Source organism: Neopsephotus bourkii, unplaced genomic scaffold, assembly GCF_033783945.1.
Source record: "Neopsephotus bourkii isolate Nb327-2 ecotype Australia unplaced genomic scaffold, CSIRO-AGI_Nbou_v1 NB_379, whole genome shotgun sequence".
Lineage (NCBI taxonomy): Eukaryota > Metazoa > Chordata > Aves > Psittaciformes > Psittacidae > Neopsephotus > Neopsephotus bourkii.
In genome coordinates, this window is record NW_026900884.1 from 961,387 (window position 1) to 986,620 (window position 25,234).

A 25,234-nucleotide genomic window follows, 5' to 3' on the forward strand; every position below is an offset into this window, starting at 1 on the left:
TAAAGAGATGTCAGGACACTAAACCTTGAGCATTCTTAGCTCATAAATCCTAAGGGAATCATTTTAGCATTTTAAACAAATAAAATAATTCTTAGACCTTATAAAATTGTCTGATGTGTAGTCATGTATACCTGCATGTTACCTCCATTTACAGTATATATATTGTGCCCTGCACGCAAAAGTTTCCACTGAAATTTAATATGAGGAATTCCACTTAGATACTTAGCCCACATTATACACGTGCGCAGATGTACACATGTGTATTTGTGAGAGGTGCTTAAGAGGAGGAAAACAGAATGTTACAGAGAAAATATTTAAATTGCAATTTTGTTTTTGTTGAAACAGTCAGGAGATGATGGAAACTGGATTACTAAAAGCAAATAATTATGAAGCTATACATGCATAAAATGGGTGAAATCCTAAAGACCTGACAAAAGCGTGAGCTTTCTCAAGTGGTTTACCCATCTGAAGATGGAGTAAAAGAATTAGAATTTGACTCAGCACAGTCAGCTATGACTTACTTACAAAGTTTTTTAAATAATTTTATTTTTTACAAAAATAGATAGCCTAAAGGAAAAAGTAAAACCAGAAAATGGCTTGAATTCAAGCTGAGTTCAGGAGACAGTACAATTTTTACTCTATATGCATAAATAACCAAACAGAGTACTGCAAGTAATGTACATTCTTCTGTGCCTCCTTCAGAAAAAGTGGGGGATGTCTGCTCTTTTAAATAGCAGAAAAATGGTAATAACTGACAGAAAGTGAGCAAAGAGGGAAGCTTAAGTCTGGTTTTAGCTTTATAACATGTTTGAAGTTTCCTACCATCAGAAGTTCAGCATCACTCACATGAATGGAAAAGGTATGATGAAAAATAGGAAACACCCCAGGGCTATGTGAGAAAGACGAGTTAGAGTGCCAGCTTTAACTCAATGACAGCAAATGATCTGTATTCATTGAAACAAATCTGAATTTCAGCACAGTAGAACGGTTGCAGTACAGTTAATCTTATTTGTGTTTGTGCCATCCACATTGATCAGAAGCAGAAAGAGATTCTTTGTATAAGAATAAAATAATACATACTCTTTGGCAATTCTTAATTTGAAAATTATAATCTGAAAGTACAACCTTATCTCTCTGCCAGAGACCAGACTGTGTCAACATTCATTTTTATCAAAAGGTCTAAAAGAATCAACATGGGCAACTGACTCTGAGCCTCTGGTGCACAATGAACAGGTCAGTGATTGATGTGTAATGGCAGATAACTCAGTAAATTAGTTTTCCTGACTGATATGAAACGCTGTGTAAGACACCAATTTTTTCAGACTGCAGTTGCCATAAGGATTAAAAAATGCACATGGAAATCACACATCTGGCCCGGTTCCTTTTCTCTGGCTGGGTTACTTGCCTCTAGCAGCCTGGGGGACAGCATAAGACCCTCGCTTGGTGGGTGTGTGAGGTTGCAGTATCTCAACCTGTAACTATTTGTTGTGATTTAAACAATGCACAATTAGGGCAAAACAAGAAGCTGAAGTGATTTGATAGAAATTATAATATAGTTTGGAAGCATTCAAAACAAATGTAAATGAGGTCCTTAGGAATATGGTTTGGTGGTGGTCCTGGCAATCCTGGGGTAATAGTTGGATTTGATGATCTTAAAGGTCTTTTCCAACCTAGGTAATTTTATGATTCGATAAATGTACCTTATATTTATGAAGTCCTCATTTTAGAGTTAGGAAAATACAATGTACTTGTATTGATTTTTTTTTTGTTTTTCTCATATTAGTGTTTTAATAAATTTTGTAAATTGGAACATTTAAACTTTTTTGAGTACTAGCTTTGTACTGAATTTTAAAGCTTTTGTGCTGGAATAAGACATTTATTTTCTATCCTAATTCCTTTCCTCTTCATATTTTCCACACTACTGAGTATTTTATCTTTAGTAATTCTAATTAATATTTGTATTTAAGTTTATTATAAGAAACTATATATAACAAAAGAAATTCACATTTCTGGCATTGCAAACTTTTCAAATTTTGCAATCATCTTTCCTTGCCATTTTTAAATAAGGTCACATATTAAGAAAATACATTTGGCTTTGATTCTTTTCCATGCTGAGGTAGTTTGATTTAAAAATATGATGAGCAGGTGCTATATTTTTCAAATTGTTTTAATTTCTGAGAATATCATAAATGTGTGCTTTATAATTTTAATGCTTACGATGTCATTTTTTCGTAGTTCACAATGATGTTCACATTGTTCACATTGATGTTCAGAGTTACTATAGAAATCAAATTATTTATGGAGTACTTCTTAGTAGCAGACCATTCCTGAGCCCTTGTGAAACGTGGAAACTCCTAAGAAGGATAACTGACAGACATGGTTATTTAAATAGATTCAAGATGCATGTAAATGTCAAAGGTATTTATAAGGTTTCCCAACACAGTTCAGTGTTTGTATCTGAGAGTTTCTGTCCATCTAATGTGGTTCATTCAGTTAAGGTTTTCTGAAGAAACACAGAACAAATGCATTTATTTCAACTGTGTGGGTTTTGATGTGGATAATTCTGTGGCCACTGCCAGGTCATCAGAGATTTATATGTATAATCCAAGAAATTAATAGTCAGAATTTTATTATTTTTTCCTAAATTTCCTAATTTGGGAGAGTTGATTCTGTAGGTATGTACTACAGGTACTGTGTGCCTCTAACAGCCGTTCTTTTGGCACCGAAATATTTTGGTATCACTGATCTGGTGTGTTTTGGTGACCTTTATAAACAACCTGAACGTTTATGGGGTTTTTTTTAAATAATTTGCTATCCCTTTTCTTAAAAACATAATCTTAAAAATATAGACACTGAGGATAGTAAGTTAACTGGTTTTTCCATAGAGGTGCAAATTTTCATGGTCTCTTAAAACTACCAATGACCAGCTCTGGGGGTTCATGAAATAAGTAGTCAGCAGAGATTTCAGATTCTAGGGGAGATTTCCTGAAATAAATGGCCAGTCTAGCATGAAGGGGTTAACCTGCATTGTCAAATGCACTGTAGCTTTAACCAAGAGCATGGGTTTCTTGGCAGTTTGGCATGAATTTTAGTATATAGACTGAGCAAAGGATGGCAGCCTTTTAACCTTATGCTCTCTCACATTGACTCCCTGCTGATCTTAGGTTACCTGACCATTTTTTATTACTGAGAATACTATTCAGCACCACTGAGGAGGGTCTGAATCTATCTTCTGTATACCCTCCTGCCAGATATTTATAAACCTGATAAGATCTCCCATACTATTATTTTCAGACTGAACAGTCTCAGCTCTCTCAGGCACTCATTTTGTCAGATTCTCTTGTTGCTTAATGATCTCTGTGGCTTTTTGCTGGACTTGCTCCAGTATGTCCATGGCTTTCATCATTTGTTGTTTAAAGCTCTCTTCACCAGGCTGGCCAGCTTGTTGCCAAACTTATGTCTTTGTTTAAAGTTGTTTCCATTTTAGTAAGAACATCTAGAAAAACATTTCAGTTCAAAATCACAATCCTCAGAAAGGTTTGCTAAAGAGAATAAAGGTACTGTTTTTAACTATGTTTGTTTAAATACCATTTATAAAGAGCTCAACGTAAATTTACTCCTTAAGCAGCATGTGACGTCATTAAATCACAAAAACAGGTAGCACACAGGCTGACATGGTGCAAAGGCTAATCTTTTCAATCCCATTCTGTCCTTGACCTCTGTATTCCGACTGCCACCAAGGGGAACAGTTGTGATGGTGACAGTGTACGCAGTTGTCCCTTACAAAGTACACAGAGCGCCTTGGCTCAGATCATGCCATTTGTTGTCAGTTGTTATTATGAGTCTGGTTCCACAGGGCAATGGCTACACTTGGATTCGCTGCTCTGTGCACACAACAATCATTCATTTCCCTGCAAACTCTGCCTCTAAGAGTTTAATAGATACCCATGTTTGTGAATGACACGCTATAAATAACTGTAAGAAGACTGCAAAAAGTCTTTCAATCTATGTGCAGTCTGGCTGGAAATGGATGCAATATCTCCTATTATCAGTTCTTTGAGCCAGCTTTCTCCTAAGAGCTAGAGTTACTTTTCTGACCACAAATAAAATTCTAGTTGTTTAAATACTTAAAGTTTCAATGTAGCAGTGTTCAAAATGTTTTAAATAGTAATTTGACTCTTGTTTCTTCTTTTCTATTATGAAGTCATAAATGAAACTAAAATAACTCCTACAGTCAAAGCTTTTTTCAGCAATTTCCTTTGAAAATCTGACCTTTTCTGTGTATTTTCTGTTGCTATTCCTAGTGGAAAATACTGCAGAATTTACAGGCTATTAATGTAAAAAATACTTCAATCACAGAAACGTTGCCAGAAAGGCCTTTTTTTTTTTTGCCTTTTGCCACAATTCAGAGGTAGAAGACTTTTCTACCCTTCAATTAATTACGGTTCCAAAAAAACCCATACTCACTTTTAAAAAACTTTCTATAATATTAAAAATATGCTGCCAAATTCAAATGGAATTTGATAATTTATCAATTGTGGCGATACAATAAGTTTTGTAAACGAATGCTTTACATTACAGGTTATTTGCATGTTTATGCATTATCAATATTTTAATTGTCTGAGATTTCCCAGAACCCAACAATCTTTTAATGTGATTGACTTGATCTATGCACATTGCTCTGAGAATCAGTTGAAATCCTGGCCCAAATTCTGTTCTGTTTGCATGAGAAGTACAAACTTCCAAGGGGTGTATCCAGGTTCCAAAGATCTGGATGAGGATCACTTGCTGGCATCATTTGTCAACCTAACCCATAGCCCTAGTCAATCCAAATGATGATTAACTGAGGCAAAGTTTACCCTGTTTATGAGTTTACATAGTTGTGCTGGCATAGCTACATCTGTTAGGACTGAGAAAAAATTCACCCTTGAATTGCCATAAAAATGGTAGTCTGCCAGCAACCTTCCATCCCTGCCCCAGTACACTCCTAACCGAGACGTAACTGACAACAAGGAGCCTTTTTTGCCTAAAAAGCTTGTCTCATTGAGCCAAAGTGTTTTAGCTGTGACTGTGAAAATACTTCATTAATGTAAACTGTGTTTCAGGTGGGCACAGTTGGAGGTATAGCTAAACCAGAAGAGGAACAGAGCCAAACTTCTGTTATGTTGCCTACATACGGTACTGACTTGCCCAGGTCTTCTGCAGTTGTTGAAATGTGACTGGGAAATACTGGTGTGACTTCACTGTAGCTGCACTCCCACAGATCCACAATGATAGCAGTTCAAAAGAAGAGTTTTCTGAGGTATTACCTAGAGTTCATAGATATCCCAGACTTAAGGAGGTGAATGAATTAGGAGTTATAATTACTAAGCCTCTGCCATTCCCATTCTCCAGATATGCATTGCCAAACATGGCAGAGATCAGCAGAGGCACACAAAGAAATGCTGTGCCATGGCTAACACAAAATTACACGCTTCTGATTTATTTTTGTTGATGAGCTCAGAATAATTTAAGACACTGAAATGGCTCTTGCCCTTAATTAAAAATTACTAACAGAAGCATATTTTTTGTTTCAGTGAAACATGATTTGGTCTCCTGTCTGTAAAACTGCTGAGGACAACATGCAGTAAATATAATGGGGCTGCTGATCTAGATTTTCAGAGGTGGTCAAATCTCATCGTTTTGTTTCATTTGGATGAGTGACTGTAGACTCCTTTGAAAACTTCTGTAATAGAATTTTCATGGATCATTATGTTATTGACAAAATTTTGTAGGAATAGTTTTGATCCTGAAAGAACCTGTCTGGGAATATAAAGCAGTATACAGAATTCCAAAGAGGACAAATTTAGGAGAAATAATAATATTTCATGATTTGGTGGAAAATAATTGTTTTCTTTGGTATTAAGAAAGTAACAGATTTAAAGCTTGTAAATTAAACTATAGTCTGTCTTCTTACCGTCATCACGTGAGACACTGAACAAAGAAAATCCATGTTGATTACACTCTTGTAAGTATGATAAATTCATATATTAAAAATAGTGATAGCTTTGTAAAAGTTTTGTAAAAAAACATCAATATAACTGGCATCAGCATTGCCAGAGGCTAGAACAAGGTTCTGAAAGCCAACAGAGGGATATAGATTGTTGTTTCTCTTAAGTCTTTGTGGGAGTTAGCAAACTTGAAAATCTCATTTTAAAATGGAAAGGTTGGTTTGTTGAAAGATTACTGCTTAAAGTTGCAGGACAATTAATATACCTTATCCTTTCTGGTTACCTATGTTAAATACCTTCTTTATTCCAAATAGTAGCCTTAATATTAAACATAATAAAATTTTCAGTGTCTGATGTTATCCTGTGAATCAAGGGCTTCAGAGAAGATTTGGAACAGCCCTGAGCATTTGATGCTTGAGAAAGTGAACAAAAATCTACTATCTATGTAAAAATGCACCAACACAAAGCAGAAAAGGAAAATAAATCAGACTGTGTTACTGTCTGCATTACATATGAAAAAGATTGCAAAAACAGTAAAAAGTTTAATATTTTTATGAATATATGAAAGAAATAGAAAGCTGAAATAAATTTCTAGGAAAGACCATGCTCAATAAATTGTTTTAATTCTTTACATCAGCTACTGTTGAAGAAGTATTTTTTATACCACATTGGTATCGCCATACTTTAATGTGCATTAAAGTAATGAACAAAGCCCTTTAACTAACAGGCCCCATATCTATTCTTTCAAAATTGGGAGGTAAAAAAAGTAGGTGAACTAGTTCTCTTGGTAATAATCATTCCTATCGCGCTCTGGTTACATGTCTAGAAAATAATTAACAGGTTTTCTCTAATGCTTCCTAAAGATGTTGAAACTATAGAACAAATATTGACTGAGAGGCAGCAAAACTTGCCTGGACAGGAGAAAATAATGGTTTATGGAACTGAAAACTGTTTGCCAAAAACACAATAGAAATTCTGGAAACTCTGATTTAAGACTGATGTGAAAAGGGCCAGATGTGGCATGTATCTGCACTCAGGTATTTGCAGGCTGCACATATGTCCTACCACCTTCGCAGTACCACACAAAGTGCTCTTTGCCTTCTCAGAGATTTGCAGGGCCCCAGTTCCTGTTCCTGAGAGCAGACCATGAGATTGGCACCTGAGCCATCTTTTGGGAAGGAAGAGGGAACCAGTCATAAGGACCTGAAGAAGTTCTGACATGACGAGGCTTTCAGAAATGTTAGCAGAAACTTGCATGTATGATGTTTGCCACTGTTTATCAGGGGAAAACTGGCAAAGAATTTGGGGAGGAGGCGGAGGAAACAGGTCTGCACCTTGTAACTGGGTTGAGCACATTGGGCAAGAAGGACTTTGGACTGCAGCATAAAATCACATAGGAGGTGAACACAACTAACTCTCCCCCCTGCAGAGACGGAGTGCCTCTCTTCCTTTGTTCTCCCTGCACATGTGCACACCCCTTCTCCCAGGTGTGAGCTCTGCCTCTGGCTTAGGAAAACCACAGAGAGGCATTTGTTCCTAGTGCCTGCTTGACTGCAGGTCAGGGTCAAAGACCACCTGAGCCCATGGGAGTTATGCAAGACGTTGCTATGAAGAGGCCCTGCATGCAACCCACCTCCCTGCTCCCCATCCAATGATGGCTTTGTACCTCAGGGGGTTGCGAAAGACCCAGGACTACATAAGCATTCCCTGTCTGGGAGCCCCACCATTGCCATCAACACTTGGGCTCTCAAGAGGCTACAGGGACCAGCACTGTCTGTAAGGGATCCTGCTGTGGTGGGCTGGGGACAACCGGGTGCCTTGCCTGTGTATGCATCAGGGAAAGCTCCATAATGCCTGGGGATCTGTCAGGGCAGCCTTCCTCCCTTCCTCAGTTGTGTCACAGAGCCTGTTTCTGATGCTATTCTCTGTTTGCTGTTGCTGCAGGGACAGGATGGCCCATACAGAAAGAGCTCTGTCCTGGCTGCTCCTGCTGGCACTGGCCTTGCTGGGCAGCAGCACAGCACAGCGGGACTGCCGAGTAAGCAGCTTCAAAGTCAAGGAGAACTTCGACAAGAACAGGGTAAATCTTTCTCTCATGGATCTTTGATATCTTGCCTAACTCCTCTTCCCAGGCTACAAAATCTGGCATTCAGTAGCATCAGTGTTCACATTTTCACTCAAAGTCACAGACTGCAAAACAGCAGAAGTGTGTGATGTGGCCCACACCTCCACAGATGCTGGATCCTGATGCATCTGGTAAGGAATACTGCAGAAACTGAGCTTTAGCAGGCTCGTCTCAAACTGTAATAAAATGAGAGTAGTGATTTGGTTGTTTCTATGAAAAATTAATACTCGTGTTTTCAGACGTCATTGCAAGGAGAAAGCATCTATACACAGATCTGACAAGATCTACCAGTTATTCTCTTCCCACCAAATTTTGCATTTTAAATGCTGGAGAACTGCAGATATAAATAACAGACAAACAGAATCAATTATTTCTCCGCCCCTGGCTGCACTAGGACATGTTGGTGGGTTTATGCTGTTGCAACAGCTGGATTTGTTTCCTAGGTACAACTTCTAGGGACAGTGAAATATCTGCATGTCCTCCCCTCTGTTACCCCCCCCCCCCCCCAGTTTTAATGTCTGTATGTAGTTTTCCATACTTCTAGGTCTAACCACAACCTTTCTTATTTCCTTACAGTACAGTGGCGTCTGGTATGCCATGGCAAAAAAAGATCCCGAGGGGCTGTTTCTGCAGGACAATGTGGTAGCTGACTTCACCATAGATGAGAATGGACAAATGACTGCCACTGCAAAGGGCAGAGTCAGACTCTTCAAGTAAGCTGTTTGCAATCTTCCTCTTAGTCCATTTCACTTAAATTCTCCTTTGCTTACTGGTGCTCTAATCCTACCTGCTGTCTCTGTGGTAGTCATGCAGTCACACCAAATCTGTGCTGTTAGGGCTGCATGTGATGTATCTTTTCTTTCTGGCCACAGCAACTGGGATGTCTGTGCTGACATGATTGGCTCTTTCACTGACACAGACGATCCTGCCAAGTTCAAGATGAAGTACTGGGGTGTTGCCTCTTTTCTGCAGAAAGGAAGTGAGTACTTAGCTGTAGAAGATGAAGAACAACTAGTTACGTTGTATGTCCATCCTGGGGAAGGGAAATACAGGCTCAGACTTCTTAAACACACTTAAAACATGTAATAACTATCATACAGCAAAGCCTTTGTGTGAACAAGGTAAGCACTATTTTTCACATGGGTGAGCTGGTTGGCTTTCTTTAAACAAGTCAAGACCAGGCCTTTGTATATCTTTGCATTTCTTTTGTTTGCTATCCAACAATATAATTGAAGGTCACTGGAAAGAAACGAAAGGCAGATGAAGTATTTTAAGTCTTTAGTTCAGAACTCCAGTTATCAATGCTTCTGTTCTCTCTGAAGAGCCTAATGTCAGACTTGGATGAGCAGGAGAAAAGATTTTGTAACTGTTATTTTGCTTGGTTTCATATTTTCAAATGTAGAGATTTATCTGTTTTAAGAAACAAATATGATCTAGTATATATACATTCATATTTTTCTGTCATCTGTCACACCCTAGGCAAAATCAGTTTATTGAGCCAAGTAGAGATCCAGACACTTGCAGCTCAAGACATTTCCACGGATTGTTTCCAAGAGAAGCAGGTGGAATTTGGAAGTGATTTGAGCTCCATTCTCTCCAAAGACACAGTTACAAAGAATGCTTTGGATGCCAACTGCTTTTGAATTGTTGCCAAATCTCTTCACAGCATGCTGCTGAATCATGTTTTCATGGATAGTTCAGATTGCTGGCTGCCCCCAGATTCTACCTTTCTAAGAACTGTGGTCCCCACCCACAGGAGAGATGGGGAAGAGAATATACAGTATTCCTTCACCAGCATAGACATAGCATCAGGGAGGATTTTTGCTCCAGGAAAGGGAAGTGTAGAAATGACACTTTCTACTGAAAAAACTCAAGTTCACTTCTGTTAGCACAGCGTGGCTCTGTGACTGGGTATTTATGAGATTGCCTAGCTAAATAGTTAAGAATTTCCTGAAATTGTCACTGTGTTTTGTGAAGAGGGTTTATGATAGAGTTTGCAGCAAACGCACTTCTAACACACATGGAAACTGCACGATAATCTTTTTCCTTAAAAATCCAGCTTAAGTAACATCCCTGATAGGAAAATAGTTATGGTTTTGAGTAATCTGAAGCATGACTAGCATGACCAAGAATACATTTAGCTTCTCTATTTACTTTTTTAACTTTTCTTTTTGTCTGAGTGTTCCCCTTTCTTCTTTAAAATAAGAAAACTTTCTTTATACTTAATGATAGCTACTGTAACACATGATTCCTTTTTTTTCTTTCCTGCTACATTTTCTAATGATGTTCAGGCATGGATTTACAAGGCATTTATTAGCAATTCTTCATGCTGCTCTTGTTCTGAATCTACGTTAGAGGAGCAGCAGTGTGCCAACCATTTCCTCTTTTCTCCATCACTGTCTCTGATAAATATGCTTATCTTATTTATAAAATGGAAAACTCCCCCAAAACCATGGAATTAAATACTGGAGACAGGAATAAATTAAGAGCTAATCTGTTATCATTTATAGCAATTTTCATTGTTTTTTTTTTTTAAGAGTTATGGCAGCAATCTCTCTAGTTTCACCAGATATTGCTTGTGTCTCACCTTTGCTATTTGCTACAATTCCTTCCAGATGATGATCACTGGGTAGTGGACACAGATTATGATACCTATGCTCTTCATTACTCCTGCCGCCAGCTGAATGAAGATGGCACTTGTGCTGATAGCTATTCCTTTGTGTTCTCCCGCGACCCCAAGGGATTGCCTCCAGAGGCACAGAAAATTGTCAGACAAAGGCAGAAGGACCTTTGCTTAGACAGAAAATACAGAGTTATTGTTCATAATGGTAAGAACATTTTTTTCTGAAGAATATTGTTTCAGGGTTTGGTGACTAAAGCACTAGGAGTCAATTGTTCATTAAATAGCAAATACATTAAGTCTTTTAGTTAGTGGCTGTAATATTGTCTTTTGAAAACTGGAACTTGTAGTAAGTTATTTCCAAACTTTTCTTCCCATATCTGGAGGAGAGCTGAGGTGTATAGCTTTTTATGCGGCACATCACATCACCTGAAACAATAATTAGAGGAAGTTGTAAAACATTATATCAATGTAGTATGAGTAAACATAGTAAGGATAAACTTCATAGTTGCTGTAAAAAGAAGTTGTATCTCTTTGACCAGATCTCTTTGTCTTTCTCAACAAAATAGTTGTTGAATAGAATGTATTTTCAAAAACTTCTTTGACAAATTCTTCATAAAAGGATTATAAGTAAAATCAGATGTCTTGGAAAGGATACCTTTTAGCAGACCCTTTCTCACATATCCTCATGCCAACTGTTTCACGAAGGGTGGTGGAAGAGAGACACAGCCTTCATACTGGTAATATGAGCCTATCTTGAATCACATAGTCAGGCTGAGCTTGCAACACAGGGAAGGATACAGATTAGCTCACTTCTGCTCAAAAATATTAGAAAAGGCCAAATAGTAATTTATGCTACTTTAATTGATGATCCAGAAGAAAACTTAATATACTTACTGATAGAGATTACACCTAAAATGAGAAATAGTGAAGAATGGAGAGGCCATAATATTTAGAAGAAATAAAATAGTTGTGTACCCACCCCTACCTCTACCCCTAGCATTCTGGAAGACACAATATCTACAGAAGACTTGACTGGTGAACCAGCTGAATGTGAACTCATATGAGAGTGTTGTGTTTTATACCACAGGATATATATATGTTTCCCCTGGAAAGGATACTGAGGTTGAGTTAGAAGCTTCAAAGAGCAGAGAAAACTTGTTAAATGTTTCTTCTAGTGAAGGCTTCAAAGATCTTGATCTTTTCTCATCAGAAACAGGTTAAAGGCTGACCTGAGCAAAGTCTGTGCTTGCCCACACAAGCAGTGGGAATTGGATAACAAAGAACTTGCAAACATAGGGATAATAAATTAAAATAGATGGAACTTTAAAAAGGACACATTCAGAGCAGAAATAAATAGCCATTTGTTTAAGTCCAAAGGTCATTAACCTTTGGAACAGTTTACCAAGAGCTGTTGTATGTTCTTCATCACTGAAATCTGTAAATCAAGATTAAAGGCTTTTCTAAATGACATGTTAGAATAAACTGGGATTGACTGAAGGAACTTTTGTGTATTGTAAAGAAAGTCATAACAGATGAGCACAGTCAGCTCTTGTGTCTCTATTACCTGTTCATCTGCTCTATAAACAAAGAGTAATATATTGCCATGTTGTAAAGTAGGTATGCTGATAACAGGGTGCCTGAAAGATCTGCTAAGATGGGTATTTAGAATACTGATTAGTGACCTGGAAAAAGTGCTTGACAACAATGGAAACAAAACTTCTGTCTTGAATGAGAATCTGGAGACAGTATAAAAGACAGATGACATTTAAGGCACTCAAGACTAAGAGACACAAAATGCAAATGAAATTGGCTTTTGTGAATGATATCTATGATTGCGTAAAGGGTAGGATAGAAAAGAAACTATGTTATTATATAAATTGATACTTTCTCGTTTTGAATGCCATATTCACTGCTCATTTCAAATAAACTACAGTGAGAATAAAAATTTCTCAGGATGAGAAAACAAAATAATGACATAATTAGGGATGGTTTTGTATTAAATATAAGGTGAAGTGTAAATATACAGATGTTGTGCTGTGATTTTGAGAGGTGTGTGCTATGGTGATTCTTTGCATTTCTGCCAAACCCAGGAAAAAATATCCCCCCGTAAAATCAGGAGATTGGGCTAGTTCAGGTACTGGCCTAATTCAGCATGGTGGAATCTGTTTTATCTATTATTTCTGCACTATACAAGGCTTGCAAGACAATAAATGTATTGTCAATCTTTGCAAGCATAAACTGAGAAGAAATGCTCACTATACTGGTTTATTCATAATTTGTGATATAACTTGTTCAAATGTCTCAGAATTTCTATATAATTGAATGTTTGGTGTGTTTTTTTCCCCACGGAATATAAAACCAATACTGTAATTTAAAAATGAAAGTTCAGAATGTCTTTTGAAAGTTCAGTCCTAAATGTTCTTTGACTTGCTAACCTTAAAAGTTGGTCATGATGCCTCTAATTTGTTATGGAAATAATCAAATCTGCCAAGTTGCACTGAGTGCTGTGTTCTTTGTCAGCTATCCTGATTTATATTCAAATGTTAGGTGTTACTGTTTGTCAATGAAAAATAGCAGCCCAGGTCCTTAATGCTGTCTGCTTTTTATTGAGTTTATCTTTATGAGCCCAGCACCAAAGATTAAATGAAAGTTAAAGCCAGCAATTTGCATTTTTCCCTTACTGTAATCAGAACCTGTAATTACCATAGTGTTGGTTGATTCTGAATTATCCACTATCATTAACCCAAAGTTTCTGCAAAGCAAGAACATTTGGGAATGAGAGAATGATTGTGAGCCAGACTGAAAAAAACATGTATTGAAAGTTTATATCAGAAACTCTTATAAAATCCCTGAATTCCTTAGGAAGCCCTGGTACTTTAGTTTCCATTCTGCTATTAAGAGTTACAGAATTAGTAGCAGAAAAAGCCAATTTCAATTGTCTGTACTGACCTGCATTCAGTTGTTACTGTGGTAAAATTCTGACTAAAATTCATAGATGCTGCAAGAATAGGCTTGTATCTGTTTCTAACTGTGCATATTCAATGACTTGACACTAATTTCTCCCCCCACCCCCAAGATTTTTCATTACCTTTTTAAATTAATGCTGTACTCAAAGAACTTCAGTTCCCCCAAAAGTCAAGCAGATGTACAGAACTTATCCTGCTGGGAGAAAAAAATCTAAAATACTTATTCTTTGTATAGTGGCTAAGGCAGAAGCTTAGGAAATGATGAGTGTTTTGGTTGTAACTTGCATTGCATTTCTGATGGCAGCTCCTTTTGAAATATGGATCCAGCTCTGATACACTTAGTGTCTCAGAAGAAAAACTTAGGCTGCTCTGAGTTACACAAATACCAGTGTGGACATCACAGTGGGACTACATGTAAACACAATACAAAGTAATGTCAGTAGAGCTGTAAGCTGAATTTGCTGTTAGCATTTGCTAGAAGCAAAAACTGTGAATTAAAGTATGGCATATTACCTCAGCTAATTTACTGTTGTCATTAGGCATTTTGCAGGTCAGGAGAGTCTCACTTTGTTGAAAGACACTCTTAAATTAATAATTTTTAAAAGGCAAATATTTTGAAGCTTGCTAAAGTAAATAAATAACTTTTTTATCACTGGTCTATCCAGTCCCTTGTTTGCCAAAGTATTAAAATGCTCAGGACAGGTATAATAGATTGGGAGAATTCCTGTTTTGTTCCAAGTTGGAAATTCTTTGGAATTACAAACTGAGGACCAAGGTATTGGCATTAGCATTACAAGTAACAGCCTGCTGAACTCAAGAACATTTTAAAGAAAGTAGATATGTATGCATTTTAAAATTGGTGAAAGTTTGTATATTTTAATTTTGTCTGGTGTGTCTGAGAACCAACATTTTTTATTATTTTTTTTTTTTTTAGGATTTTGCTCTTAAGGAGGTCCAAAACTATGGAAAGAAACCACATAACAACACCATGGATGTAAAGTTCACACTTTGATTGGGTGTTCTCCTGAAAACCTTTTAAATGGCTTAATTTAGATTTTGAGTATATTTATCTGAGCTGTGTAGCTTATCTTGTTAATAAACTAATGAAACATTTTAATAAACTTGGATTACAGGGGATTCAAATTGTTTGTATGCAGATCTGTACATATGGAGACATTGGTTTTATTAGTAGACCATTTTCTTAATGCACTGTTTTGAATTGGTGACAAATAATCATTAAGAATTTATTTTTTCTTTTTTTTTTTTTTAGCAGTTTCAATTTCTGACTGAAGGGTTTCCATTAAAAAGAAACAAAATAAATGTATTTTAATTTATTTTCAATACAATGTCATCTTTTTTCCAAGGAAATACTGGAAATTGTTCCCAATAGCATTTTAGAAAAGAGGAAGAAATTTCAGTGACCCTATATATCATTGATCAACTTTATTATATGCCTACTGAATTCATAAAAAATATGCATCTTTTAAAAAGAACTATTTTACACACAACAAGTAAACATTTCGTTATTCCTTATTTATAAATTAGAAGGCATTATGTCCATATTTTTAATTTGAGGTGGAATATAATTGGTTATTCACTTGGTGATACTACCAATATGATGCTTATCATCTTGTTTCCTACATGAAATTGGTTAGTCTGCTCAAACCTGTGTTCAGGCAGTCAGTTTTCTAAGTGTATAATCAAGTGCCTGTTTTAAATGGGATTGAATAAAAGAGAGATACTTTCTGAGGATGTATATATTCACTAGAAAGTTAATCTCCTACTCAGTAGAAAGTAAAAGAGTAAAAATAGATCAAGTGCCCCTGATATAGATTCACTGTAACTTCATTAAAGTTAATGACATTTATGCCAACTAAAAATGTACCCTCAGAGAAATTAATTTGTCTGGTATGTACTTATTTCAACTATTTAAATACACCAAGTTAACTGCCAAATTCATATCTATTTCAGTGTAAGTGGCAAATTAAAACCATTGGATTAAATTGTCCAAATCTTACTAAGGCAAAGCAGTGAAGTCGAGAATTTTACTTTCAGGAATCAAAAATACAGATTCTAGTTTGCTTTTTTGTTTTTCCTTCTCTGGTATATAGTACTATAACATAGTGACCTATTCAACTTGGGTTAACATAGACATTAACATCAAAATTGTGTCACAGCTTAAGCTTTAAATAATTATCTGGTAATGAAAGACAGATTTGGTTGTTCATGGTTACTTCTTCTTACAGTGGTTTCTGAACCAGCCCCATGCCTTACAGGGATCCCTGTACAACAGAGAAAAATTTCCTGACATTTACGTCTGAAATGGGCAACATTATACAAAATTGGATTGACAGCAGAGTTGGCAAAAGTGAATAACACTATCCAGAAAAAAACTGATGGAAAAATAATTAAATCTTGTTTGTAGTTCTGAACTAAGATTAAAAGAATAATTATTATAATTGGGCTCCACATGATGAAGAAAGAGATCACCAAAACAACGAGGGTTCGGAATAGTTTGTAGTCTTGCTGGGAAACACGAATCTGATGATTTTCTGAGTAGGCTAAGCCAGCATTTAAACTCCTTCTTGATGCTTTTGTAATCTGCAGTAAAAGAAAAGAAAGTAACTTTCACTGAAACCTAGAAGAATTTTTAACATGTTTTTACAAGTGCAAAAGTAAATCGTAGCACATAATGTTTCTGTTTTGAAAAGTGACCACAAAAAGGCCTTCCATAATTCCATTTTACTTTTTGTCAGTGGTTCCATTTCAAACATTCTCAGTTTACTAGCTTTTTTTTCCTTTCAGCTGTGAACTCATGTCAGTATTAGTCAGGCTGGTTGATCTCCTTATGGCTTTCTTCCAAGCATACTTTTCAGCATAAAACAGAACCTTAATTACTCATGAAATCCCATTAACTTTAAATTATGACCTCATTTGTTCTATCTAAATAAACCCATTGATTTTTTTTCACAAATGCAAACTGGAACATAATGAACAATCCTATTGATGCACAAGGAGGAACGCAATCCAGTTCTCTTACAGCCATGCTGATATTATAAGGCAGGTATTAGATCATGAATTTATTACAGCAACAAAATAATGATATGTTTTAAATGTGAAAGGAATTTTACTTCAAGCTTTGTGTAAAATTTCAGTCAGTAATCAGAATTGTTCTCTGTGAACTAACCTGGAAATTTACAGATCCATTTGTCACTAAGAAACTGTGTCTCTTGTAAAAGTACAGTCCAATGTAACAAACCAGACTATGGGTAGTTTGGGAATCCAGTATTCATGGGGGTCAAACATCTGTCACCAGGTAGAATAATGAATCCCAACAGCTTGCAGAAAACTGAATCTCATGCGCTACCTCCCCATCTTCACTGAAGCTGGCATGGCACAAGTAAGTCTGTTACATTCACTTATCTGATGCAAATAAGAAGAAATCAAAATATACAGCATACAAACATTTTTGTTAAATAATTGAGATGCCATTTTATCCCCTGCATAGGGAATGAAGGGGTATTTTCAAAAACCTGGATCAATTTGGTGTAACGAAAGTAAGTAGGAAAGCCAGAAGGCGTAAGATTCTTCCTACTGCTTGTATGTGTGACATTTCCCCTTAGCAGTAACTAATGGAAGGATAACACTAATACTAGTAATGCTTAGTAGCTTCTTGGTTCAGGTAAAGATCAAAATGGTTATATCTATTTATATAGAGAGAGAGAAAGAGAGCAATTTTCATTTTTTCTGCAGTTTTCTGAATTGGTCACAGAGGGCAATGGCCTAGAATAAATATCATTAAGAACCTAGACATCTACCAAAAATTTCAAGAGAATGCAGGTGTGTAAATCAAGACCTGTGATCCAAAAATGGGCTTCTCAGCAGCTGCTGAGCCTGATAATGGAACAGTCTCAGTAGCTGCTTCTCTGATTCAAAATGGGCAGAGAATTCTGGTGTTTTCAGGATGTAAAACTATTCTAGGCTGATGATCTTCTGCTATACCCATTTGCAACCCAGAAAATAGGCTAACTCCTCCAAACAATCCAATCCAAGAGTTGGTCTCAGAGTTCACCTAACCTGTCTTAGTAAGAATGAAGGTTTCACAAAATACAAAGGACTAATATCTCCTTCTAATATAAAAGTGGGAAAAGCAAATTCTGTGCCCTGCTCAGCCTCCACTGTTCAAAATGGCCACAGTATCTGTCCCATAAAAGCATCCTCCATCTTTCCTGCTGGTGTTGTACAGCCCAGAATTAAAAATGCAAGAATCATCAGGATTGCAGTAAATAAGATGCAACTGCATTGTACGGAAGTGCTCAGCTGGCATGGGCTGGCAGGGAAATTTTTTGGATCCCTTTTTGGTCTGCATAGTATAAAGTAAGGTAGATACCTATCCTGGGCATCTGGAACACACTCTGAGAAAGAGGAGCTTAGAAACCAGGTAACTTCCAGAGCACAAATGTCTTTAGTAGTTCTAGCCTCTTATGTAAGTCTTGCCTACAAGGAGGAACAGTGCAAAACTAAATAACTACAAATCGTGGCTTCTAATCTTACCACTTTTGCCAGTGCTCTAAGAAGTGTTACATAAAAATAATAGTTTCAGATTAAAGTGTAAAGTATACATTTGTAGAGTATATTTGTTAACAAATTTGAGGTCTTACATCTGTAGTGAATCATCATAATCACAGATGCTGTATTAATTGAATACATGAATGCTCTGAACTGCTTCCAGCAACACTGAGAATTGTACTATGTGCTCACTGGCATCACAGAGTGTTCTCATGAGGTGAGAGTGAATCTGCTTTTGGGAATGACGTGGGGATTAAGACATTCTCCAGCTGAGTTCTGGTTGCTTCCTGGAGAGTGTGTGAGAGAGCAGATTCAGTTCTAACAGATGGGATCCTGCTATGGGCTCATTCTTTTCTCAGTTCAGGAGAAATGTTACCTCATCATCTGCATTACCAAGCTGGAGAAGAAATGTGAGCATGGCAGCATGGAGCTGTTTTGTAATCCAGTATTCCAAACACTTTTTCAGGCTTCTAGTTCTCTACATGCCATTTTGTTTTCTAAATTTATTTATTGTAACCTGGCATCTGCAAGGACAAGAGGTGCCCAAGGACTGTGACATTCCTGGGCCTGCAGTTTTCTGCAGTGCTTTTCATGGGCTCAGACTCCCCAGTGAGTTTTGTATCTTCTTTCACTACAGCAAATAATGAGGTTGCAAAAGGCAGGTGCTTTACCTAATGCATTTACCTCAAGCTTATAATGAGTTTCCAGCATGCACAGAAACTAAAAGCTGATGATTTTGACTACAAGTGAAAGCCTGATCAACAGGCAAGTACATGCAGAGCCCAGATTCTCGGTCCTATGTTCATGGAAACATGGACTGCGGCTCTGGTGCATGTACCCACTGCCCCTTGGTGCTCAGGATTTCATCAGTTAATTCCCTGCTCAATAATCAGTGTATTTTGTGGTTCCTTTCCAAAACCTGTAATTTTCCTTAGAGATAGTATGTGAAGTTTAATTGTCTAATATAGGAATCAAGAATCTTTTGGAAATAATTGCTAAATATTAGGCATTGCAGCTCCTAGTTTGAAGTTTTCTAGCTCTTTCCCACTCTGGTTTTGGAAGAGGAAGAAGAAATCAGATGTTTTAAAAGGAATTCAGATAACTAACATCATGCTTGCTAGATGAGATTAAAATTATTATTAGTTAGATTAAAATTCTGTGGTGCTTGGTGTCTTCGTCTACATTTCAGCAGTTAAACAACATCCGCACACAAACAAAGTGGAAGCAGATTGTTTATGTTTTTTTGTTTGCAAAGTTTGAAGTTGTGGAGGAATAAGTGTATTCTAATGAGGACTGTACTAAAAATACATGCAGAAGATCAGCAGACATAAAAGGGGATGCTTTTTTTCCTAGTCCTGCCTCTTTTTTGCTTTCTTACAAATCCCTTGTAACTCTGGAGTTCAGGCTCAAGGAAAGCAAAAGCTTGTTTTTCATTACTTCAAATGCCTGACTCTTTTAGCTTTCAGCAGATTGACAGTCTAAATATGAACAGCACATAAATGGAGAAGTGTATTAAATACTATATGTAAATTAACACAAACTTCGTGTTGGGCTTCTGGTAATGTGCTGTTCAAGCATTTGCTTAGTTGAAGGGTATAGGCTGCTACTTACTGATTGAAGTGCCTTATTTTGTATCAGTACTTACCATTCACTAAGCAAATGTCTATTATCTTTGGGTGTATATGTATTCAGTGACCATATAATGATGCCTGGTGAGTGTACTTCCCTTTGTTCTGCAACAAAATTTAAAGGAAAAACATACCTGTAGGATTTTGGAGTAACTGGTGACAATGACCAAGCCTGGTACCAGAAAGAAAACAGTGGCAAAGGTCACATCCCAAACTATTTCTCCTGCATTGCTGGGCCAAACCAAGGTGCAAATCTGAATGTCCTGTTTGCAAAGAGTAGAGAAGAAAATTAACATTGTACCACTCATTATTTTTACTACAAAGTTTTCCTTATCTCCCTCTGTGTCTACAGAGAAAAGGGCTGCAGATCGAGTTAGTGAAAAGATTCTACTTAAAGCAATTAATGTATTACTTCATGGCTTTTAAAGCCCATACAATTCCAAATAGATATGTTGTCTACCATCTAAATATTGCCACAAATTTCACACCAAATGCTAACAGCAACTTTAACATTGAAACTTCTACACCTTAAACTTGGTCATGTATTTGAGCGTTGCGTTGGGTGTACATCTGTATGTATTTCAAAACAGTAGCAGAAAAATCTGTGCATGGCAGTTTTTTCCAGGGCTGCCGCATGTTCTGGGCAGCTCTCCGTGGGTGCTGAGTCCTCGGTAAGGGGGAAACGTGCTGAAAAGAGCATCTCTGATTCCCTGCGTACTGGGGGATGCAAAACCATCCCAGGCGATGCCCAACTCCCACCTAACAGGAGGGTCCGCTGGACGGGACAGAAGGGGGCGGCAGAGGCGGGTGGGGGCACGGCCTCGTCTCCTTTCCGGAGCACGGAGCGCTGCCCGCTCCTCAGACCATTTCCCGTCGGTGACAGGAGCGGACGCGCCCCCCTCCCTGCCCCGACTCCTGACGCCTCCCGTCGCCCACTCTCCTCCGGCCCGGCCGCCCATCGCCCCGCTGCTGTGGGCCCTGCCCTGCGCTAGCCCTCACCTCGCCGGCGGCGGGCAGCCGCACCACAGAGAAGAAGCAGCAGAGCGGGAGTGTGGCGAAGGCGGCGAAGGCCCAGATGAGGAGGAGGGCTGCGGCCAGCGCCTTGCGGCGGCGGAGCGCGGCGTGCCGTAGCCGGGCGATGCTCACGACGCGCTCCAGGCTGACGGCCGATAGCGAGAGGATGACGACGGTGCCGCTGAGGCTCATCACATAGAAAAGCATGTGGCAGATGGCGTCGCCCAGCACCCAGGACTCGGTCCAGCGCACGACGGCGATGAAGGGGATGGCGGTGATGAAGAGCAGGTCGGCGCAGAAGAGGTTGAGGACGAGGCAGTTGGCAGCAGAGAGCCGGTGCTGCCGTCGCACCAGCAGGTAAATGCCCCAGATGTTTCCCGCCAAGGCCAGCAGGAAGATGAAGGCCAGGGCAGATGACTCGCCAATTCGCAGGGCTGTCACATTGTAGCCCCTGAAGTCTGAGAAGAAGGGGAAGTAGGACCTGTTCCCCCCTGGTGCACTCCTGGACCCCAGCATGAGGGTGCAGCAGGCATGAGGGACCCACCACAGGCAGCGGTGCCAGCCCTAGGGAACGGGCTGAGCTCCCAGCCACCACGGTGGCACCCGAGGTGTCCTCCCAACAAAGAGCAGGGGGCTGGCTGCCATCCCCCTCCCTCCTCTTCCTTCTGCCTGTGCAGCTGAGGACTCGGCTGTCCCAGCCAGGTGGTTTATGGCCCTTGCGCCAGTGTGGAACAAGGAAGTGGGAGGGCAAACACGGTGCGGCTCACACAAAGGCGAGGCCGCGGTGTGTGGGGAGGCAGGAAGGGGTGAGCGGGTCTCTGGCACCTCCATGCTGAGGGGCACAGGTCTGGTCACCTCCTCCAGAGCCAGCCCTGCTCTGCTGTACAGGCACGTCCCTGGGGCACCAGTGACTCAGGCCCAGCCAGCCTGCTCCCTGTGCTGGGGTCTCTACATGGCTTAAAACAGAGGGATGGCTGTCAGACCGCTTCAAGAGCTCTTCTTGGGAGCCTGGGATAACCAGCACTGCTCTGAGGTAAAAAACAAAGGAACTTACCCATCGCCTCATGTCTTGACAGTGGCCTTTTGAAACAGCAGTCCTGTGGAGGGGAAGCGTCAAAAGTGCCACTGTCTTGATTTTGGGGGCCTGTTTACTAAGCTGATGTAGAGTGTTAGCTGCCTGTTGTTATGGGTTCTTGCTGAAGAAGCCTGGTAAATGAAGACATACCTATAAAATAACCATCTTGCCTCTGGGCAATTCCTGAAAGCAGTTGCTCGAATTGTGAATGAAAGTAGGCCTTTCTGATTGCACTCTTCACTCCACATGATTTGGAAATGGTCTGGAAGTAAAGCACATAAATCGTCACAGACTGGCAGATAATGTCTCATGTTTTCGTGAAGTATGTAAACAGCTGTGCAACTGCAGGCAGCTCTGGATGTATTCATTTGTCTTGGTGCCAGAGCAGGTGCTTAAAGATACAGTTACAGGCTTGGCCACATGGAGCTACACCTTTTGATTAGGTGAGAGTTATGCCAGACCTGTGTGCCAATGGGACCAGGTGACCAGGGGGTGCTTCCATGTACTCTGGGTGTGACCCTGCCATCACCCACTTACGCAATGGCATTAGTGGGGATTCCAGATTAGGGAGATTCCAGAAACTCGGTCCTTCTACGGAACAATCTCCTAATGAGGAATGACAAGAGTGAGATCTTTGCTGGACTGCTTCCCATGTCCTTGCCAGAGCAGAACTGATTTTAATTAGCATGTTTTCTCTCGAGCTATAAGTGGTTCTAACTGTCTGTGCTGTCTCATCAAACAGGGAGTTTGGAGGGCAGCATGAACAGGTGGATGAGATGCTCCTACTAATTCTTGCTGATTGATGACCATATGAATTGTGGGCAGATCTGCTGTTAAGTGGGTGGCTGCTATGAACTATGAACTTAAATGAAGACAATATGAAAACTTGCAAAGATGATTTTTTTGGCAGCCAGCAACACAAGTGACTGGCAAGTGTCTCAAAACACAGATTTTATTCTACATCATTTGCTGGGAGAAAAAAATCTGCACCCATATTGCAAAAGTTTCAGGAAATTTAATAGAACTACTGAGGGTGATTATCCATACTTATGATCAAAGCTTGACATACCTAGTCACAATTTATGTTGGCTTTGCTATGGACTGATTCTGTGAAATGATTAGTGCATCTTGAAATACAGCAAATACCTTCCAATTGTCACAACCTCAAGTGTCTGGGACTTCATGCAAGCTGACAAACTATCCCTGAAGTCCTAGACAGCTGGCAGTGGTGGTGATGTGGTCAGCTCTGAACAGAGGCTGGGAAAGAGCCACATCAGAAGTCTAGTTGTACCTGTGTGAAAACTTGGAAGGCATTAACAGGATGGGCCAGGGTGGATGGCTGTTGGAAATGGTACCAGAGATAAATGCAAGCTTTGCTGTGAATGAAACCTCTGTAGCCTTTGGCATTAGTGGAAAATGAAATTAGAACAGAACAGGGGAAGGAAAACAGGGAGAGAAACAACCAAAGCAGAATATTGAAGCAATGAGGATATTTTCAATCAGGGAAGAAGGTGCCATAGAGGAGTATGTTTAAAAAGGAGACAATGTCTGGAAGTATCTGCATAGACCCTTGATCTTCTTTAGAAAGGATCACCTTTAGCTTTGGTCCTTAGGTGTGGATGAGAATCTCACTTAGCATAAGCCCATTGTTTGCTGAGGAGAACCAAAGCAAAACACTGCTTTTAGTCTTCTATTGCTGAGTAAGCTTCGTGTTGACCTGTGTGCAAAATCCTGTGCCTGGGGACAGCAGAAGTGTGAAGAAACATGCATGTTTCCAAGGGGGTTTATGAAATTAATGGGAGCTCCTTGCAGGAAGAAAACCTGTCTGATTACTCGTGGGTCTAATGGATCCATTATATAAAAAAATAGTTTTGTTTTCCCTCCCGTGAAGTACAAAATCTGTATTTGCTGTTGGGTAACTACAATCATAGCAACCATCACAACATGAAATCTGAGGAAGGGAGGAACCGTAACTTCAACAGAGCTACACTGGCATTACTGTAATAGGCACATGCTGTGTGTGGTATATACTCCATGTGTGCTTAAGACAAGGAAGTGATTAACAGAATGCTTGGAAACCAGTTATGATTACTTAACCTATATATTTTTTTCAAACTATGTGCTCTTTTGCACTCAGAAATGTCAAAACACGGAGTCAACTCAAGTTTCATTGTTCCAGGTTAAATGGAAGTTGCAGGTACCTCTGTGGAGTTGATTATCTAGTCTAGCAGGCAAAAATCCTGTTTCATTTTTTGTTTTCATCCTGACTGAAAGCCTGAGTCTTTGCCTTCTCTGCAGCAGGTAAGAGCTGTGTTACCAGGTACTGTAAGTCAAGCTCTTTTTCAGACTGTGTCCTGACAAACATCAACTGGCATGACAGATGGGGATGGTTCAGCTTACTTATTTCTTGAGCATAAGAAATATTCTCAGAGAGAGGGGCCTCTTGGGCTAGGTGATCCTGGGAGATGGGGATTCTGGTTCCATTTGGACATGACCTAAGAAAGTTTCTACCTTATTTATGCATCCTCTTGCATGTAGATTGGTGTTGAAGTCTTTGGGTCTATTTCCATGCACCCGTATCACAATGATTAAATAGTACTGAAGTCTGTTACAGATGTATTGCATATTTAATGTTTGCTAAGTGATTTAAATTCATTGCATTAGAAATGTTGACTTTTTGTCTTCACAAAAGATGTTCCAATCTTGTAGGTGACTCAAGCTGTGTCTATATAAGGGTTTTAGCATAAGTGGCAACCAGGGTTAGCTTTCTCTTTTCACTTTTGTTTTTGCATACCATATTGAAGCTCTTCTGCTTCTGGACACTGTTAATTCTGTGCTTATAAGTTATGCTATTTTAAGGTTTGGTTCAAATGCAAATCTGTTTTATTTTGCTTTTTTATGAAGTTTTCTAACTGCTCACACTCCGTATACTTTCATATCAGTGAGCTGAAGCATGTACACCAATGCCTGAGGGACAATTTTAAACTTGAAGTACAAATATAAATGCATCTGTTTGTCTTCATATAGTGGCAAGCTCACCCTCTCCAGTGTTCACTGAAAATACCAGATGCTTCTATGGATCTGTGTGATTACATCGAGAACTAATCTCTGTTTCCTCTGAGGAGTTTTATTTTCCTGTGGTCAGTATCCATCAGAAGCTGGCATGCTTCCTGGTTTATGTGCCAGGGTGCTGTAGTTTCAAGCTGTAGCAGCAGCATTACTGACCAATGCCTCAGTCAGAAAC

At 39.1% G+C, this 25,234-nt stretch overlaps 2 protein-coding genes across 2 annotated transcripts; one reads left to right on the forward strand and one right to left on the reverse strand.

The window, feature by feature from the left end:
• Window positions 1–7,627: 7,627 nt before the first annotated feature.
• RBP4 (retinol binding protein 4) lies at window positions 7,628–15,038 on the forward strand. Its single transcript, XM_061348979.1, is given in 7 exon segments — window positions 7,628–7,684; window positions 7,687–7,816; window positions 7,935–8,070; window positions 8,692–8,828; window positions 8,988–9,094; window positions 10,731–10,943; window positions 14,639–15,038. Coding segments are annotated over 7 exon segments (780 nt in total). The 5' UTR covers window positions 7,628–7,641; the 3' UTR covers window positions 14,653–15,038.
• Window positions 15,039–15,508: 470 nt separating this feature from the next.
• On the reverse strand, window positions 15,509–21,701 carry FFAR4 (free fatty acid receptor 4). Its single transcript, XM_061348976.1, has 3 exons — window positions 20,901–21,701; window positions 20,036–20,164; window positions 15,509–16,305 (listed from the first exon to the last, which is right to left on the reverse strand). Exons 1-3 carry the CDS (start codon window positions 21,429–21,431, stop codon window positions 15,898–15,900), a joined length of 1,068 nt encoding a protein of 355 aa, XP_061204960.1. The 5' UTR covers window positions 21,432–21,701; the 3' UTR covers window positions 15,509–15,897.
• Between the last annotated feature and the right edge of the window lie 3,533 nt (window positions 21,702–25,234).